This window comes from Bactrocera neohumeralis, chromosome 3, assembly GCF_024586455.1.
Source record: "Bactrocera neohumeralis isolate Rockhampton chromosome 3, APGP_CSIRO_Bneo_wtdbg2-racon-allhic-juicebox.fasta_v2, whole genome shotgun sequence".
Lineage (NCBI taxonomy): Eukaryota > Metazoa > Arthropoda > Insecta > Diptera > Tephritidae > Bactrocera > Bactrocera neohumeralis.
In genome coordinates, this window is record NC_065920.1 from 61402522 (window position 1) to 61422062 (window position 19541).

At 35.9% G+C, this 19541-nt stretch overlaps 1 protein-coding gene and 1 long non-coding RNA gene across 8 annotated transcripts in view; one reads left to right on the plus strand and one right to left on the minus strand.

Moving 5' to 3' along the window:
* The window catches only part of LOC126752855 (tyrosine-protein phosphatase Lar), a 966561-nt gene that overhangs the window by 851238 nt on the left and 95782 nt on the right, over positions 1 to 19541 (plus strand). For all 7 annotated transcript variants that reach the window (XM_050463852.1, XM_050463853.1, XM_050463854.1 and 4 more), the window contains one exon: positions 15352 to 15452. In XM_050463852.1, coding sequence (XP_050319809.1) covers positions 15352 to 15452 — 101 coding nt within the window. The remainder of the gene's footprint in view (positions 1 to 15351; positions 15453 to 19541) is intronic.
* Positions 1 to 19541, minus strand: part of LOC126752869 (uncharacterized) — a 143929-nt gene that overhangs the window by 9730 nt on the left and 114658 nt on the right. The window lies entirely within an intron of this gene.

Here is a 19541-nt window from a genome sequence, read left to right on the forward strand (position 1 = left end):
CCCTTAAGAATGCCAAATATCAACTTTATTGAAGTAGTATGGTGAAAACTGTTTTAGAATAGTTAAATATCAATTCGAAAATAGTAATACCTCTACGATATGTATCTTTCAACATTCAAACCTTCCAAATTACTAATACCTTATCATCCAAATCGTACAAAATATCACTCATACGCACTGTATCCCACAGTATGTTAGGTAGACTTATTACTACTAGTACATTGGATTCAATACAGGAAAGTGTTAAGTGTCGGATATCCTTAAACTGATTCTAATTAAGTGGACAACGAACACAAAGCAACAGAATTGCTAAAAATATCACTCATACGCCATGTAGATAGAATAGTCAGTTATTAAATTGTTAAAAATAATACTGGTGTGATATGAAACTCTTACTAAACCAACTAATGGGATATTTTGTATACAGACAAGCTATACGTTAGTTTATAACAACAACAAAAACTACAAAGAGAAAAAATATAAGAATTTTGTTAGTCAAACAGTTACTCATACGCACTATAGCCCACCATTTGTGCTAAATTTTCCTGAACTTTATTAACCCTTGCAGAGCCATTTATTGCAAATTAAGAATTAAATACCTAATAAAATGTGGTTTTATGGATTTTTATCAGTTTTTTTTTAATGAAACCAGTAAAATCATTCGAAAGGTGTAAGTAAAACCTACTGAAATATCCACAATCAATTTCAATTGCACCGAAGCCATAATGTTCTTTACAGTTGCATTTCTTATACCAACAATAGTTACTTAAACTCGATCTGAACAAATCGTATGAGATTTTTATATTTTTTTTGGCTAACCAGTTTGAATGGCTGTTATATGATATAGTAATCAGGTCTGTATAATTTATTCGGAGACTGTAGCGTTGGCTCGGGCAATAAACTATGTCAAATTGCATTAAGATATCTTGTCAAACACAATTTTTTTTTATACAAGGACTTTATATTGATCGATCAGCTTGTATGAGAGCTATATGCTATAGTGATCCAATTCACATAAAAATGTACTGAAATTAAAGCATTGCCTTTGGCCATAACCTGTGCGGAATTTCGTCAAAAAAATGTGTCATATAAAAATGTTTTCTATACAAAAACTTGATTTGGATCGGTCAGTTTGTATGGCAACTCTATGCTATAGTGGTCCGATCTGAACAATTTATTCGCATATTGCACAGTTGGCTTGGACAATAACTCACGCCGAATTTGGTGACGACATCTCGTCAAATGAAAAGTTTTTCCATAGAAATACTTGATTTTGTTTCATTAGTTTGTATGGTAGCTATATTCTGCAGCATTCCAATATTGGTAATTCCGACGAATGAGCTGCGTCTTGAGGTGGAAAGAACGTGTGCAAAATTTCAGATCGATATCTCATAAGCTGAGGCAATTATTTCGCGAATCCCACTGCATGTTACAAACTTCTTGGCAAACTTAACCCTTGCCCGTTTTCAGGGTATAAAACTCATCAAAACTCAATTATATAAACTTTAAGTTATTGATGTAACTTCGCTGCATTATTTATTTGCACACTAAAACAAATTTGCAAAATTTTCAAATATTTATTTCAATATTTTTCATACATAATCCACAACCACATCCTTATTATCATTGAACCTACACAAAATATCACTCATACGCGCTATAGAATACAGCATATATTCGATCATCTCATGCTTCCAACTTCAAATTAAAACATTCGACGGTGGCTACGCTGCTACTGTTCAACAACAAACCAAAAATTTGCAAACAATTAATTTACAAAAGCAAATAGAAATCAATGCAACATATGAGGCAGCAATGATGCAACGCACCAACGACCGCATGCTGCCACTACAAATGCAACTAATGTTGCAAACAAACAGCAAATAAACTACAATTTCCGCACAAAATTCTCCACAACAAGCAGGGGGGGTAGAGCGCCTAAAATGCGGCAACAACGGCGGATATCATTTCGAAATGAAAACGCAAATGAGACAAGCAAATATTATTTTACGCAGCGTACGGGCACACGCCTAAGAGAGCAAAAAACCGCCGCAAGCCGGAACGCAACGTACACGACGACTGCGAACGGACAATGGACAGTGCAACATTATTATGGCACGAACATGCAAAAGTGTGCAATCCGCCTCTTGCTATGGACAACTGCAGTGTAATGCAATGCAATGAACGGAATGATTGAATGAATGCGAAATTTGCGGTCAGCAATGCGTGTGTCTCTTTATTTTCTGCTGGCACTTTTTTCTATGCTTTTTCAGTCTATTTTTTTTTTGTTGCCTTTGAAGCCTTTGTTCGACGCGTCAATATGGCAATTGCAAATGCAAACATTTTCACAAATCAATTTCGCTCATTATGAATGCAAAATGCGAAGTGCAAACAAACAATGCACGACATACATGCATTAGGGTGGTGGTGAAATTTTGAAAAAAAAAAAACTTTTGAAAACATTAAATAATAATTTTTCTTGATTTTGAACCATTAGTTGGTTTAGCAGCTTTAAGCTATCGCGGTCCGATCTGAACAGTATGCTTGGCAGATATATTGACACATAAAAGATGTTTCCATACAAGAAATTTATTTTGACGATAATTTTGTACGGCCGCTATATGCTATACAGGTCCGATCTGAAAAATTTTTTCGGAGATTGTAGCGTTGTTTTAGGCAATAATGTTTGTCGAATTTCAAGAAGATATCTTGTCAAATAAAAAAGTTTGCCATACAAAATTTTTGTATATGAGTCAATTTATATGGTCGTTATATGCTATAGTGGTCCAATCAGAAAAATTTTTTCGGAGATTATAGCGTACTATAAGGCAATAATCCTTTTCAAATTTCGGCAAGGTACCTTGTCAAATAAAAAAGTTTGCCATACAATAACTTGATTTCGATCGGTCAGTTTGTATGGGCGCTACATGCTATAGTGGTCAGATCTCAAAGATTTCTTTGGAGATTGTAGCGTTGTTCTAGGCCATATTCTTTGTCAAATATCGAGAAGATATCTTGTCAAATAAAAAAGTTTGTCATACAAGAATTTTTTGCATATCAGTCAGTTTGTATGGCCGCTATATGCTATAGTGGTCAGATCTGAAAAATTTCTTCGGGGATTCTAGCGTAGACTTAGATATTAATCTTTGCCAAATTTCAAATAAAAAAGTTTGCCATACAAGAGCTTGATTTCGATCGGTCAGTTTGTATGACCGATATATGCTAAAGTGCTCCGATATAGACAATTCCGACAAAATAGCAACTTCTTAAGCAAAGAAAAATATGGGCAAAATTTCAAACCAATATCTCTAAAACTGAAAGACTAGTTCGTGAATAATCAGACGGTCGTGGCCAATATATTCCTCAGAGCTCCGAATTCGTTATCTATATATGGTAACAAATTAAATTGTAGGCATCACCATGGACCGGTTTGGAAGTTAGCGAAATCTGAAAGAATTATTTTCGTCATATACCCACAATCGACACAATGAAAGTTAGAAAAATTCGCTTCTCCACCAACAGTTTTTAGCTTTGAGCACAGCTGAAATGTATCTCAAATATCACTTCCCCAAAATTGTAACAAAGTACATTTCTTTAGTAATATTACTATTGAAACTAAAAAAAAACATGCGGAGAATACGAATAAACAGCATTCCCTTAACAATCGAATCTACACAAATGGACTAAAACCAGATTTTTACCAAACAAAGGGCTTTCAAGACACAGCATTCTCAAAAAATGTTTGCTCAGTTTGTTATACCTCCAAAAACAGAACAAAACCAATTAATACAGTATTAATTGATTATTTAAGAACCACCCTAACATGCATATATGAGTGCTTTGGCACCTACATACATAGATATCTATAAGAGAAAAGGCTGAGAGCGTGTACGTAAAAAATTGGCTGCCATGAATGACAAGTAATATGCGCGCACAGCACACACATTCATCTATAAATACATACTAACAATAACACACACATTCAGCAACCAAATGTCACTCAGAAAATGCACGAGGTATTCGGTGCGCATATTTGTACAAATGAACAGATAATTCTGGACATTTGAACACTACAAAAAGCAAGCCAACGACAAATGAGCGATAAAATGTGCAAAATGAACCAAAAGCGCCACAATTGTGCGGACGAAATGGACATATTGGCCGTTGGAGAGGAACAGGCGACGTCTAATGCGGCAGATGAGAGGAGCTGGTAGTTATATAGATACACTTGTATATAGATACGAACATATACATATATAGTATACGTATTGTCACAGTGAAACGTTGCAGCGTGGCTTCCAAATCGAAATATAGTATATGCATACAGGCGACTAGAAAGCGAAAATATTTGAATCTTTGCATGCAGCATTTTTCAAAAACGTACAATTATATGCATAGCTACCGGCTGTAGTTTGGGTACTCAGAATTTCATTGATGCCATGGAAATGTTGGCGAATCACTTCCACTCCATTAAAATGAATTCAATGAAACAATAGCCATGAAGCTACTTAATTACTGCTGGAATAACATACACTAGTCAAAAAAAGTTGACAAACTGCTTATTTAAAAAAAGGACTTGTAGAAATAAAAAAATTTCCAACACAAATTTTTGGTTTATTTGCTGATTGGAGTTCAGTCTAGTATACACAACATTTTGACAGTGTTGAAAATAAATTGGAGACAAAATAAAATATTAATTCAGTTCAGAAAAGGTTTCTGTACAAAGGAATAAAACCATAACAAAAATTAATTTAAAGCAAAAATTATGGTTTCTAGTTACAAGTTGGGTATCTTTTGCGGTATAAAACCTCTCCTAAGCTTTTAGGCATTGATTTAACGGGATTTCACGTCTCCTCCGGTGTGATTTTGCTCCATTCCTCAGTTATAACACTTTTTAGCATTACTTTCGAAAAAGTGTATTGTTCATGTTGAATAAGGTTGAGATGTGGTTATTGTGGCGCGTAGGTAATTGTTTGGGCACATTGTAAAGAAGTCAAAGTTTAACTATTTCTTCAGTGTGCTTTAGGTCGTTGTTCTGTTGGAACAAATGCCTATCTTCAACGCCAGTTTTTCTGCACTTTGCTTAAAATTCGCCTTAAGTATATCCAAATAAACTCTCTTATCCATTGTTGACTCAATAAATGCGATATAACTTACTCCATTACTAGACATACACCTCCACACCAATACACCACCTCCATCATGTTTTACTGTCGCCGCAAGATTTTGTTTATTGAGAGCGCTAGCGGGTTTTCTCCAAACAAGCTTCCGTCCTTTTATTCCCAATATGCAAAATTTGCTTTGATTCCGAAACTCCACCGACTTATTAATATACCCATTGGCAAATGCCTGTTCGTCAATGATATGAGTGGCTCCTTCCGTGCGACTTGATTTCGATAACTAACTTATTTTGAAAATATTGCACACGGTGTTACTAAAAATAGTTTTCTGTAACCTTATTTTAACCCCTTTTGCAATATCTAAAGCCTCGTTTTTGGATTTTTCACGATCACTTTATTTAGAGCGACGCCCTGAACGAGGCTTTGAGGCGATGGAACCCATCGGTTTATACTTTCCAATCACCCTTTGAATTGAGTAGGTCACTGTCTGACCGATTTCACGGAAAGCTTTTCCTTCTTTCCATAACTTCACGATTATATCTCTTTCACTGGCACTTCTTGGTTTTCTTTACGAACAAATCAGTTTAACCCGATACTTATTCCGACTGACTAGTACATCAATAGTGACTCGTTAGAAGCTCCAGTAGCTTGCTTTAAATGTTCTTATGCATCCACATTATTATCCGGGCTCAGCACCAAATGATTACTGGCTCCTCCTTTAAGAAAAGCTTGTGAAAATTGACCGTCTCAGTTTATTGCCAATAACGCCGAGGGGTGATATGAGTATGAGTGAGTGCAGCTCATAATATATCACCCCCAGCAGGTCCAAACAAATGCAGAGCATGACCTTGGCGCCGTGAATGTTCGGTTTTGCCGTCGACGTGGAGTCATGCCCAGACTTTCCCCATAACTCTCTTCCCTAAGAATTATCGTAGTGGACCCATTTTTCGTCGCCAGTTACAATGCGATGTAAAAATTACTTCCGGTTGTGCCTTTGAAGCAGCTGTTCACATGCAAATAAGCGCCGTTCGACATCTCTTGGTTTCAAATCGTAAGGAACCCAGCTTCCTTGTTTCTGAATCATCCCCATGGCTTTGAGGCGTTTTGATACGGCTCTCTGTGTCACTTGCAACGATTCGGCCAATTCCTCTTGGGTTTGAAACGCATCTTGGTCGCATGGTCCACCACCTTGCCGGTCTTCGACTTCATAATCAACATTCTTAAAACGTTGAAACCATTCGCGACTTGACATTTTCAGTTGAGCATAAATTTTGGATGCAAACAGATCTCTACAAATATTTTCTTGGGTTAGTGTTGACGCAAATGTCCAAGATCGATATAAAACGATTTAATCGACCAGTGCTTGACCCTAGAGCCATCTATTGGAAAACGGTGGAAGCAAAGTTGTAGAGCTAATATTAAAAATAAAAATTTCACAAAAAAAATTTATTTTGTCGAAAAAAGTTAAGTTAGTAGACTATCTAGGCATCTTTTTTCAGTTTATTTTCAGTGGTTATTATTTTATATTGAAAAGTTGGAAATTTACAATAATCTTTGTATCGCCCTTGATATCACCTAAGTATTTCGAAAAGTAAAATTGAATTTTACCAAAAAAGTTAATATTCTATAAAAAAAGAAAACTTTTTGGTCGGCATTTTAGTTTCACTTCTAGAAAGCTTTTTGTTTAATATATTCCTATCCATAGTAGAAAAATATATATAAAATATTGTGGAAAGCCCGGAAATTCCTTCTGCTTCAAGAAAATTTCTTCTGAAATCTATGTATGCTAACACGAAATCATATATTTTAAAGCTTTCTAAGTCATGTGTTCCTTATCAAGCAATTTTCTCTTGAAATTAGTCGCCAGGGTAGCCTTGGTAAAGCATCTTATAACGATATTTTCATTATTTATGTTAGTTTCAGTTTTAATACTTATCTAAGTTTTAATACTTATTCCATGCTTTAAAGGCCGTTGTGGGTTTTATCTGCTGTACTTCCTGCTTACTTTTCTATGATTTAATTTTTGAACTTCTAACTATAGGGAAATGTAGTTTGCCAGAGTATAAAGACGATACATGACTGAGATGAAAAAATGAGCACATGTAAGATAGCAGTCTTGTAACCAGAAACTTAACAGTACTGCATACTATTAGGCGTAACTCGCTATTGCTGTGGGTGTTTGCATCTAAGCAAATAGTCTCTTATTTTGCCAAAAATAGTTTAGAGCACAAACTAATTGATACTCCCCGCAGTCACTACAAAAGAGACTGCTTTGCTGAGCATCAAAGCAATTACTGGTTCATATTTGAAACAGCAAATTTATGTTAATCAAACCACTACACCGCAAAGTATGCACTAATTTTATTGATGTAAGAAAGCAATTAATTTTTCACTAACAATTTTCACCTGAAATTCTGAGTTCAAACAAAATTATGTAACACAAATCGTTTTTATCATAAATTACTTGGTAAACTTCACTGCAGCTGCGCAAACTTCAAGCCATACTTGCAACGCACATACATACAAATGTATATAAATACACATGCTACACATGCTGTCACCAGAAAATGTTCCTTAATCCTATTTGGCACTAATTTCGCTTAGCAAAAGTAACTTCTTGCCAATTTTGAGACACAAATATTTATTATACTTGTACTTGTAGTTTGTGCGCACTCGCAAACGATGAGAGATAGGTGAAACTTTCGCTTTAAGTGCGCGCTAGAAAATGCACAAACACATGTGAGGAGAGCAACGCAAATAAATTATAGCGAAAATTTCAAAACTAAAGCAAGCGCAAACACACGCACACATACTCACACACATGCAGACGTGCCATCATATAGCGGTACATGCATTAAAACCGTTGCGTTACTAGTACCTGCTTTGCGGTCGCTTAGCCGTGCCGTGCAGAGCGTATAGCTATTCGTCCTCTCACGCTTCAAACTCCCCCACCAAGCGCCATTACATTTGTTATTTGTTGTTTGTTTGGCAAGCAGAAAAGTTGCGCATAGAAACTCATGCGTTGCAGAGACAAAACTCCTTTTTGGCGCAAACTTTTGCCACTAACGCCTAAAAGTACACAACAACGCATGGCGTTGCATACATACAGGAGCGTATAAGTGCGCGCGCATAAAATTAATTGCCAAGTATTTGCTCGGCATATTCGGTTACTTGTTTGCTTGTAGTGGTAATGATGCTTGGGTACGTGGTTTAGTGTATTGGTGGCATTTGGTTGAAAATTCACAACCAAAACTATTGAGAGTGCAAAACTTAAATTAGCGTAATAAATTTTTGGATACTACTTGGGAAAGTTCTTAAATGTGTTAAATTGTTTGGCGTTTATTATTGTAGGAGAGTGTGGAAAATATTTATGGATATTATATTTGAACATTTCCAAAAGACAGAGGTGCATTTTCATATTTTCAGTTTTAAAAACTTTACTCAATTTTTCCATTTGAATATGAGAACTATATTTTTTACTCTTGCAAGATGGTGTTACAGAGTATAATAGTTTTGATCTATTTTCTCACACCTGATTTCCGGCCGTTCCTCAATTCGTCTGTTCGTCTGTCCATCTATGCATGCTGTAAAACGTGTTCCTTGGCAAAAAATGGAGGATGAGTTCGTAGATGGGCGTAATCGGGCCACTGCCACGCCCACAAAACGCTTATAAACAAAAACGTATATTACTAGGCCGTCACTAAGCACCAAATTAAGATATAAATAGACATGTTGTTGTTGTTGTAACGATTATCTAATCCCCATTAGGGTGGAAACGATAGGCGCAGGAGACGTGCTGTTTTGACGAGGTCGAACCTTAGGGAGATGGTTGTCAGTTGTGTAGAGTTAGCTGGGCATGCAAAGAGTTGGTTAGAGTCATGCGGGCACTCACTGCATGCTGAAAATATATGTCCAGAACGAAGCTGCGGTCACTCTCGATTCTCACGGCGACTCTAGCTCGTTATCTGCAATGGCTGGTGGTTTCACTCCAAATACGCCATTAAAGAGAGGCAGTCGGTGAAAGTGTTAATGGCTACACTGTGAATGGCAGTCAGTGCATGTCTGAAGTTAGTGTCCGAAGTCTGAAATTAAAAAAAAAAATTTACTTCTAAAAAAAATATTTTCTTACATCGTCAACGTAGTAGAAGAAGGACGTCTTGCTCGTAGGAAACGGTTCCGCTTCAAGGAAGTGTTTGCAGGGATGGTTGCTACGAAAACACCCCAGCAGCAACTGCTTGGAAAGGAGTTCATTATGCTCCTTAATTGATAGCATTCAGGCCCCACTGTGTAAATGTTCGATAGAAGGCATCAAGAAGCATGCGTTATAGTCAGGAGTGCAGTGTTCTGGCATGTCTGAAGCTTGCTCATCTGCGTAAGGCGACCATATAAGAGCGGCGTAGTTTAGGACCGGTTTAATTTTAGATACCTAGAGATGTAATTTGGCACAGTGGTGCGCAGTAGCTAGGGGCAACTGCGGGCTAAAATTTTTTGAAGAAATTGGGCGTGGCCCCACCCTCTAATAGGTTTTACTATACAAGTATATTGAGTTAAGTTAGTAAATCCGACTTTTTGCCAAATATATGGCCAATATGTAATACTGATAATAATGTATACTGCCGAAATTGCATGGAAACGCGTTCTCGAATATACTTGATTACTACCTACTACTAAAGTCACCAATCCAGAACGTCCACTAACCACAATATATCCGATTAAGTGATATCCGTCTTACTACTTGACTTAAAACCGTTCATGCTGGCCATTATTGTAATGAACTAAAAGAGATAATCTTTATGTGGCTTAGCGCTGAATTTAAATGGACTTGATCTAGATCTTGTTTCAAACCGGATATCTCGAAATTAATGACTTCCGATAATCGATTTGATATTTTTCACTTGAGCATGATTTTATAATTATCGCTGACACGAAGTCAGCCAAAGATCAAAATGTTCAGTCACACTCTTTGCTTCTTCTTATTCGTTCATATAATTTACCACTTCATTTTTTCATCATTTACTTTTGTTCAGAAAAACTTATTCAACCATAATAACTGCAATATATAACTTTGCAACACTTCATTGCCAAACAATTTTAAGCTACTGAAGAAAAATCCACTAAATTACTTGAAAAGTTTATTTAAAATAAATACATTTCATATTACACTACATAAATCAACCGTATACAATACAATAATGTATGCAAAAATATTAATTAAACTAAAACCACAAAAATTGTAAAATATGTAGCCTATTTGCAGGCGATTTGCACTTTAAGCTTTTACAAAATGTAGCCTAACAATGGGCGCATTGCAATATAAGCTTAGCATTACGAATAGTCTCGGCTTAATTACAGCAGTAATATCCATTTACGCTCACAATGTATATAGTACACTCACACAAATATATATAAATGTATATACAAACATAATCGCATATCAGCAGAGTTTAAATAAAATCATTTCAACATTTTTGAAATCAGACTCATGATGGACTAGATAACAGTTGTTTGAATATCAAATACCTACAAAATACACATACAATGAAAGGCAAATAGCATAACAGGATTATTTATTTTAATAACGGAGTGAGTGCAGCTAGCTTCTAAAAAAAATTTTTTACCAAGAGAATTTCGAAATAAGCAAAATAAAACTATCTTACACGGAAATTTAATAAAGCAAATTTAGTTTAATGCATGAAACAATAAAATATTGAAATACATGAACTCATACGCCAAAGTGTGCCGTTCTTTATAGATGACATAAAAAAGTATTGTGATGAGTTCAGAACTGGAGCAGCTTATTAGACTACTTGTTCATGTCGAAAGTTACTTGATATATTAAATTTGGTTGAGACAATGTTTAAATACTCGAGACTAATTTTATCACTTGTTCACTTGTAGCTATCGAACTGGTATTTCGTATAATTTTAGTTTGATTTGCCATTTAGTCACATCTTCACGGTATTGTAACCTAAAAGTTCTTGAAAATTTTCACACTGTGTTGAGGTCGAGGCTCATGCCATGTTAGCTATGGAAACAATATTTATACAACATTAAAAAAGATAAAAATTGAATATCCTCCTTTACAGCAGGACCAGCTTGGAGCTAGTCAGAAAATGTTTCTCAAGAAGGTCTTATTGGGGAAAGGAGTGCGTCGCTGCGTTTTCAGAAAATATTTTACTCATTTTGATGATTGAGTTGGTTATTACAGAACGCTGTAATTAATATGAATCTATAGAGATGCAAAAAAGCTAAGGTGTCTTTAGTAAGCGATTCGTACAAGAACATACATAACTTCTATTTGTGGGGTTACATGGCTTTTGACGGCCGAAAAAATGTCTTTTTTCACCAATTTTTTTCTTATAATAAATTAATTAATTTATTACAACTTTTGAGCAAACCAAAAAGAAACAATTGAGTAATATTTTGTGAACTTTTCACAAATTTTTTTTTTTGGAAATTCAGCCTTTAGCAGCTGGTTTCCGGATACAGCGGCCAAAAACGTCTCCTCGCCATAGTCAGCGTAACAGACGAAGAATGCATCTAAAAAAATCGAATTTTGGTTCAAATCGGTTAGTAGATGTGCAAAGGTCGTAAATAGTCGAAAGGTTAGGAAAAAGTAGGAATTTTGACATAGTTGCAAATTGAGCTGTATGATTTTGGGTCTTATTTTTGCCACAAATATTTAATTTTAGGTCCAATTTTACCATCTGTGGCCTTTGCTGTTTCAAATAGTAGACTTCAGGCTTCTTGGCTCTGCTTAGGGAATGCGTTTCTATCACATGAAAACTTAGTTGTAATCGAAAAAACTCCTTCGACCAATCACGAGGTCATCCTATTTAAAAGAACTGTGAATAATTTCAATAAGATTGCTCCACTAGGTTCTGAGAATTCGTTCGGTGGTCACTAAGAGAATGATGCTTCGAGAAAAACATGATCAGAGATTGAAATATGCGACCGGTCTAGCTTGATGGGGTATTCTACCAAATGTTCTATCTCAAATACATTTATTGCGATTGCCTTGAAACTTTTGGAAAATATTCTAGACATATCATAACATTTTTAAAATACAAATAAAAAAGAAAAACAATTTTTTGAAACTTCAAAACCCAAGAATTTCTTAACATTTGTACGCAGATTAAAACCAACCTATCTTAACTTTCAAATTTTTCTACACATGGTTGACTGTTAAGATGGATTACCCATTGTGTCTTGGAGCACTTGTCCCGCAATGGCAAGGCTACGCTTTAAGCATTTGTGTGTCCACGGTATGGAACACTGGATGTGGTATCGGTAGTGAGGCCACAGCTTCTGCTGAAATTCGTGTCAAGCGCAGGTATCCTAAAGCATTTGACAAGATATCTTCATAAGACATTACAGATTATTACTCAAAGCAATGCTTTAATCTCCGAACAAATTGTTATTTCGAGGTTCCCAACTTAAAAAAAAAACACAGAAACTCCAAATTTAATGAAGAATGTTGATTATCATTCGAAAGAATATGCTTTGGCATTTATTTTTTGAAAACTATCTCATTCAAATGTTGGCCGCGGCCAACCGCTGAGTCCAATTTTCGATTACTTGTTCGAGCATTTCGACTGGTAACTGGCGAATGACACGCGTGATTTTTCGCTCCAAGACCTGAAACGAAGCATAATTGTCCGCATAAACTTTAAATTTTACATATTCTCACAGGAAAAAGTCCAAAGGTGTAATATCACATGGTCTTGGTGGTCAATCGACTGGCCCAGAACGTGAAATTATCTGCTCACCGAAGTATTCCCTCAATAAATCCATTGATTAATGCGATATGTGATAAGTGGCGCCGGCTTGTTGAATCCAAATGTCGCCGAAATGTCGGTTATCATGGCGCGATAACGGTCTCCATTGACGGTTTCGTTCTCACCCGCATCATATTTGAATAAATATGGTCCGACCGGCACCGGCCCACAAACTACACCAAACCGTTGGTTTTCCTGAAAGAAATGGCAGCTCTTGAATCTCTTCAGATTGCTCTTCATCCCAAATGTGTCAATTGCGCTTGTTACATACCCATTGAGCCAGAAATCGCTGCACAAAATTTGCATCGAAACCGTCGGATCGAACTTTTCAATAGTCTATAGAGTGAAGCAAAATCTAAAATCTAGACGTAAAATGCGTCAAGCCGTTCCATACGTCAGTCCAGTTGCTGCAAATGGCCCTGTATCGACTTTCCATGGTCTTCGTGTACACTCTCAGCTACGGCTGCTATATTTTCTTCACTGAGTGCTGGACGCGTTGAGCAAAGTGCGCGAAACACATTCTTCTAAAGTTGAACGATTTATAAACGTTGTTCAGGCTTAACTTTCTCCATGATGAAATGCCAATCAATACTGAACAAAAATAACATGATATTTTGACACGACTCAAAAATAGGCTATTGAAAAACGTACCTCTATTTTGATCAGCCGTTAATTGCCATTCAAACTGACCGATCAAAAAGAAGTTATTGTATGGAAAGCTTATTTATTTGAAACTATTTTTGTTTTCTGTTGCTTTTGGGATGCACAACAATTTTAACTAAAAGCACACTAACTCAATAAGCACTAGAGTACTTTACTTAAATTTTAAATTATTCAATATTTCATCTAATTGGCAGCTACTAATGCTTAATTTATGGTATATTTCTGTTTACATCCGTCTTAGCTTGTGTTTTCTTTCTTCCTTCTCTGGCATTCTTGCTGCAATATCAACTGAAATTCATAAAACTTGTCTATCCTTACCTCAGTTATTTCTCCTGCCTCTTTTAAGCAATTTACAACTCATATCAGCAGCAAGCTTTTGCCCTTTTTGTAATTTTCGCATACCTTTACATTTCAATAAAATGTTCTGCATTTTTAGCGATTGCGCTGGCAATTGACTTCTCGCGATTTCTTTTCAGCGGTACATTTCTGCCGCCACTTTGTGAATTTTTATCAGCGTTATTGCTGCATTTTTTGAAAATTTCGTATGTATGGGTGTAGTTATTGCTGTACATACATGTATGGCCATACTTATATTATGCTCGTATATGTGTATGTGTGTGTGAGTGTTTTTAATTAGCAATTAATGAACAGTGTGCAATACAACAACAGCGTCACCATTAATTGATGTGCCCATTTGCCTGCCCAAGCGCATCAAAACACATACAGACATACAAGTTTACTCATTCTTACATATAAACGTATTGCTATGTGTGTGTGTGTGACGCTGTATAGATATGCGCTTCAATTGCATTGCGGTTCTTTGTTTCCTCTTCCGTTTCCTATTAAACGTATGTATGTATGTGCGCCGGTTTGCAGTGGAGGAAGTGGTTATTCGCTTGGCTGATTGGCTGACTCTCGCTATCGCTTGTCTGCTTCATGGCTGACAATTCATGCTTTGGCCACGTCCGTGTGTTGGCTTATGGATAGAGGGCGCCAGCTGATTCCTAACAAATACAGACAAATATACACACAAACTTACATATATATATGTACATATATGCATATATACATACAAATACATATACCCACATCTGCCTGCTGCCAGCCACCAGCTGCTAGCTGCTTGCCACAGCTACGAGCGATTGTATTGATTTGATGGCGCTCTGCTGCTGCTTCTTCTTCTTCTTCGTGCCACTTTTAATTGCACGTAATTGATGCTGCGGTTACGCTGTAGTGGCATAATGACTAATTGAAGTTAAAATAAGAAATGACGAATGCATTCAACGACGGAGTGAGCACGACGTCGCAGTACACACAGACACACATATACATATAAAGTATATCAATATTGTATTGAGAAAGAAAAAACAAGAAAGCGTTGATAGCAGCGTTGGCGCCAAGTCAATGGATGCGTTTATAATTGAATTAATTTTTGTGTTAATAAGGCAAATAATTGATAAAATCAGATTTAAATGGATTTTCATCTTACTTAACCGCTTCCCTCACCAAAGGGGTCGTAAAGTCTCTTTGTTGAAATATTAAATGCTTAATTGAATTTTAATGGCATGATTGATGGCTTGACGTATGTGGTGGTGGCCTGCAAGTATTTTCTTTTATTGCTTTTGTTGTTGAAGGAAAAGTGAAATTTTTCACACATACGATACAGACGAAAAGTGAACTTTTGTGTTTCTTTTTAATTAATTTCATAAAATATACCAAGACATATTTTGGAGAAAATCTTTGTTTAGCATATAAATTAGTAAACTTTAATTTTTACTCTAAATTTACAGAAATGGAAAGCGCTCCACGCAATGTACAAGTCCGACCGCTGAGTTCCTCAACAATGGTTATAACATGGGAACCACCAGAGACGCCAAATGGACAAGTGACCGTAAGTGAAATATATAAATATTTATAAATTAGAAAGTTTTGGAAATAAGAAAATGGAGAATATTAAAAATATTTCGTTCTCAAAATACTTCCAAAGCTAGTAAATGCAACGAACTGGTTTAAACTTTGCCAAAAGCTGGGTCATTGCTGTAGTCCTAGCGTAGATACTATACTCATACAATAGTAACCAAGGGTTTTTCAGTTTTAATTTGCCAAAATATGAAAAATATTCACAGGTAGGTCCGAAAAAATCTCGATTTTCGTAAATGATTTCTTCAAGGGCTTCTTGGAAAAAAGTGTCTGGCTTTGATTGAGAGTATTCATCTTTGGTCACATTATCCTTCTGTTCCGTAGGGGCGTGGGCGCAAATCAGTAATATATTGAAGAACTTCGCTTTGATGACGACCCAGTCCTTGTCCCGTCCATTGCACTTCTTGGACGGCGGTGATTTCAGCCTTTACTCTTACGAGGACATCAACCAGCTGTGCAGCGGCACCTTCCCAATTAAGGGACCGGACATTCCAGGGCATGCCCTTAAATCGTAATCCTTAATGCGTTTGTAGTGGTCGTCATCAATAAGAGGATCTCTCAACCGAGGCTGTTTTCTTCCTTTCATTGGGGGTGTTATTTACATGGCGGATACCAAACTTAGCGCCCAATCCTCCGGAGGAATGTTTCCCCTTCACTCAGAGAACTTTCCTCAATTGCATGAACTTCAACACATGACTCCATCTTCTAAATCAAAAATCTTATTCCTTAGCCATGAAAAGTCTTTCCCTACAAATTCTGAAAACAGCGTTTCGAAAAAGGGCGTTTAAAGTTTTGGGAGCCGATTACGCATCACCGTGAAGGAACTTGGAAAACTGCTGACCTATCCTATCTGTTCTCAAAATAATAATTAGGAATTAGTAGTACTACAATTGCAGTTATCGAGAAAGGGTTTTGAACCCAACAAAAATCTGCTGAGACAACATGCTTTTATTTATTTATTTTTATTCAGACTTCTTCCAGACAAACTCTTCATTAGGTATCCGGTAAGGTTTTTAGCCTTCTCGTATTGTGCCCATTGAACAGTAGGAGTAAGAACCCCTGACACTATGTAAGGACGAACTAATATTCATCCAGTAAAGACAGCGAAACTATGGTTCATTCTCAATTCTAAAACAAATGTTAGACGCAACAAGACAACAATTGCCCACATTAAAGCGAACTGAAAAAAATGGGCTTGAAAGCAAAGTGCCTAATTACTAGCTGGTACTAAGAGTGATAAAAACAGTTTTTATTTAAAAAAACACAAGGGAAGAAAAAAGATTGCACTTTAAAAAAACACACTAACTGTTAAGGAAATTCAATACAATCGACAATCGATACAATTAAGTTTTGCATATAATATCAAAACCTCTACGACTTCTTTTTCAGTAACAAATTCGATGAACTCAATTTTCGAATACTTTTTCACTAAATCAAGCCGTATGTCCAGAATAATACGTTCGTTATTGACTTCTAAAGCTTTCAGGGAGTCTGGTTAATTGCTAAAGACCAATGACTTCAAATAACCTCACAAGAAGTAGTGTAATGGTATTAAATCACAACTTCTTAAAGGAGACTAAATACCACAATTTCTCTCTCGAGTCTCAAAATTTGTCTGGCAATAATTCGATTGTTGCACATGTGTTGTTCCAAATCAACAAAGTCACGTTTGCGGTGGTCCAATGACTTCAGTTCTTGAGTGAGAAAAATTGTATATGAATACAAGCCCAAATCGTTTCTCAAAATCCGACAAGTTGGGGTTCGAGACAGTTCCAATTCTTGAGATCGTTTTGAAATCGACAAATTACGGTCTTCAGCAACACTTACCTGAACGACAGCAATATTTTCATTACATCGAGCGACTCTTTGACTTTTTGGCACTTAAACATCATGTACAGAAAACGTAGGATCGAAATTTACCGTTCGACGAATAGCGAGCACTGGTGAACGATTACAGATAAGGGTATTTTAAAAATGGCCGAGACCACACTCAGATATCATATCATCGGTATTCGAAAACCCTGTACTTTATAATTCATAAAATAAGTTTCATGTTTTGTCAGTCATTTATTTTTTTAATCATTGAAGAGAGTTGTTATTTTAATCGTTGACTTCATTAGAAACTAATATTCTGAAAAAGGTGCGCAACTTCGCTAAGGTGGAGGTTTCTGAATTATTGGACAAGTTTTAATTTTATTACTGTTCGCTGAAAGAAGGTTAATCTAGAATTTATTTATTATTTATTTTGCGATAAGATCACAGCTATCCATTGTTTAATCCGTATTTGGTTGTTGTTGAAATAGGAGTGCGTCTTTGCTAAATTATATTTTGTTTAGTGATCTGCCCAAATGTAGGCAGCATTTCCTAATTCATTGATTATTAAATTAGTTCTTGGCCTTCGAGTAAATTTTTCGCACATACCGAAACGATGAGGAGCTTTAGTAGATAATTTTTAAGCATTTTTTGAACATATTCACTTACTTTCAGGTTGTCGTCAATTACGTAACTTTGAAAACCTAAAATGTACTGATTATAATGATTTAAAACAATTTTTTAATAATTATAATAGTTTAAAGCCAATTTATAATAAATATTTTTTACCTTTTGGAGTTTTCTTGCTTCTATTTTGATATCTATAGCGCAATGTTATACTTGTATATACATATTTGATATTTGAGAAGTAAAAATTAATTTTCGAAATTAATCATGTATCGTGGTAATCGATCAACCAATAATTGGTGGCATCACACCTAATTTGACAACAGCTTTTCGCTCTTCTTCTCTACGCAAGTATCAAAATCTCAATTTCGATTATTGCTCACAAGCATACACATATTTCCTGCTATTTTCGTGCGTTTTCAACAATCAAATTTACATATATAGTACATACTTATATATAATAATATATATGTATTTGTAAGTGCAAATACATGCAGCTCCTACGCATTTGTCCCTGTGGTCTTCATAACCTCATTCGTTACGCATCTAGTATTTTCCCAGCTAGCATGAATGATTGCTGTCTCATTGTATTATGAATACTGTTATTGGCAACAATTTCTACAGTCTAACACATTTGTGGTTTATTAAATTTGCATAAAGCTGATGCAATCATCGACGATGATGATGACAAGATGTAAATAATAAAAGGTTGCATGTGGAAAATATATATGCATAATATGACCACAAGTGCAAATTTAAATGGGATATTCATATTTAGTTAAGTTGATATTTCCACTTCACTTAGACACTTTGAGTGTGGCAGACAATATGTACATTGTCGACATTGATAATGGCACTCAATGATGGGAAATGACAATGATGTGCTCTGTGCTGATGAGTTAATGATTAGATGGGTAAATATGTAGCATTGAAGCTTTCGGTACTGAAACATATATGCATGTACAAGATGTCTACTCAAGTTTATTACCTTTATTTTATGCGTTCATAATTATGAATATTATTAATATTATGGTAAAACTTAGAAGTATAAGACTGGGCAAAAATAAGAAGAAATAAGTGGCCAAAAAAGCGTGAGTTCAATGTGGTAATATTCAAACCCCTCATATTAAACTTTCATTAAAGGATTTAAGGACAGTTTTGGTAAACGCTCACAGTGATTCAATTTTATCAAAAACACATGACACGAGCCTTCAAAGACGGTCGAGAGATCGCTGAAAACATGCCGCATTCTAGCCGACCCTCGATTTCTTCAACTGATCAAAAAATTAAAAAAAAAAAAAAGTGAAGGATATGGTGCTTCAAAACTTCAGGCAAATATTAGGGAGATGGCAAGAGAGCTCGACATCTCTCTATCATCTCTATTTTGGGTATGAAACCCGTTCTTGCTCGACTCGTCTTCATAAAGCTGCATTTTTATTTTCAAAAAAGTACCGTTTCTTTCTTTGGAAAAGCTTGATCGCGCGAATTGCGATCCCACATTCATTGAGGGCGTCATAATTGCCGATGAGACATGGATGTATGAGTGATGAAGGTGATGCTCATTGTTTTTTTCGATATTCGTGGTTTTGTGCATAACAAATTTATTCCGAAGGGAAACACA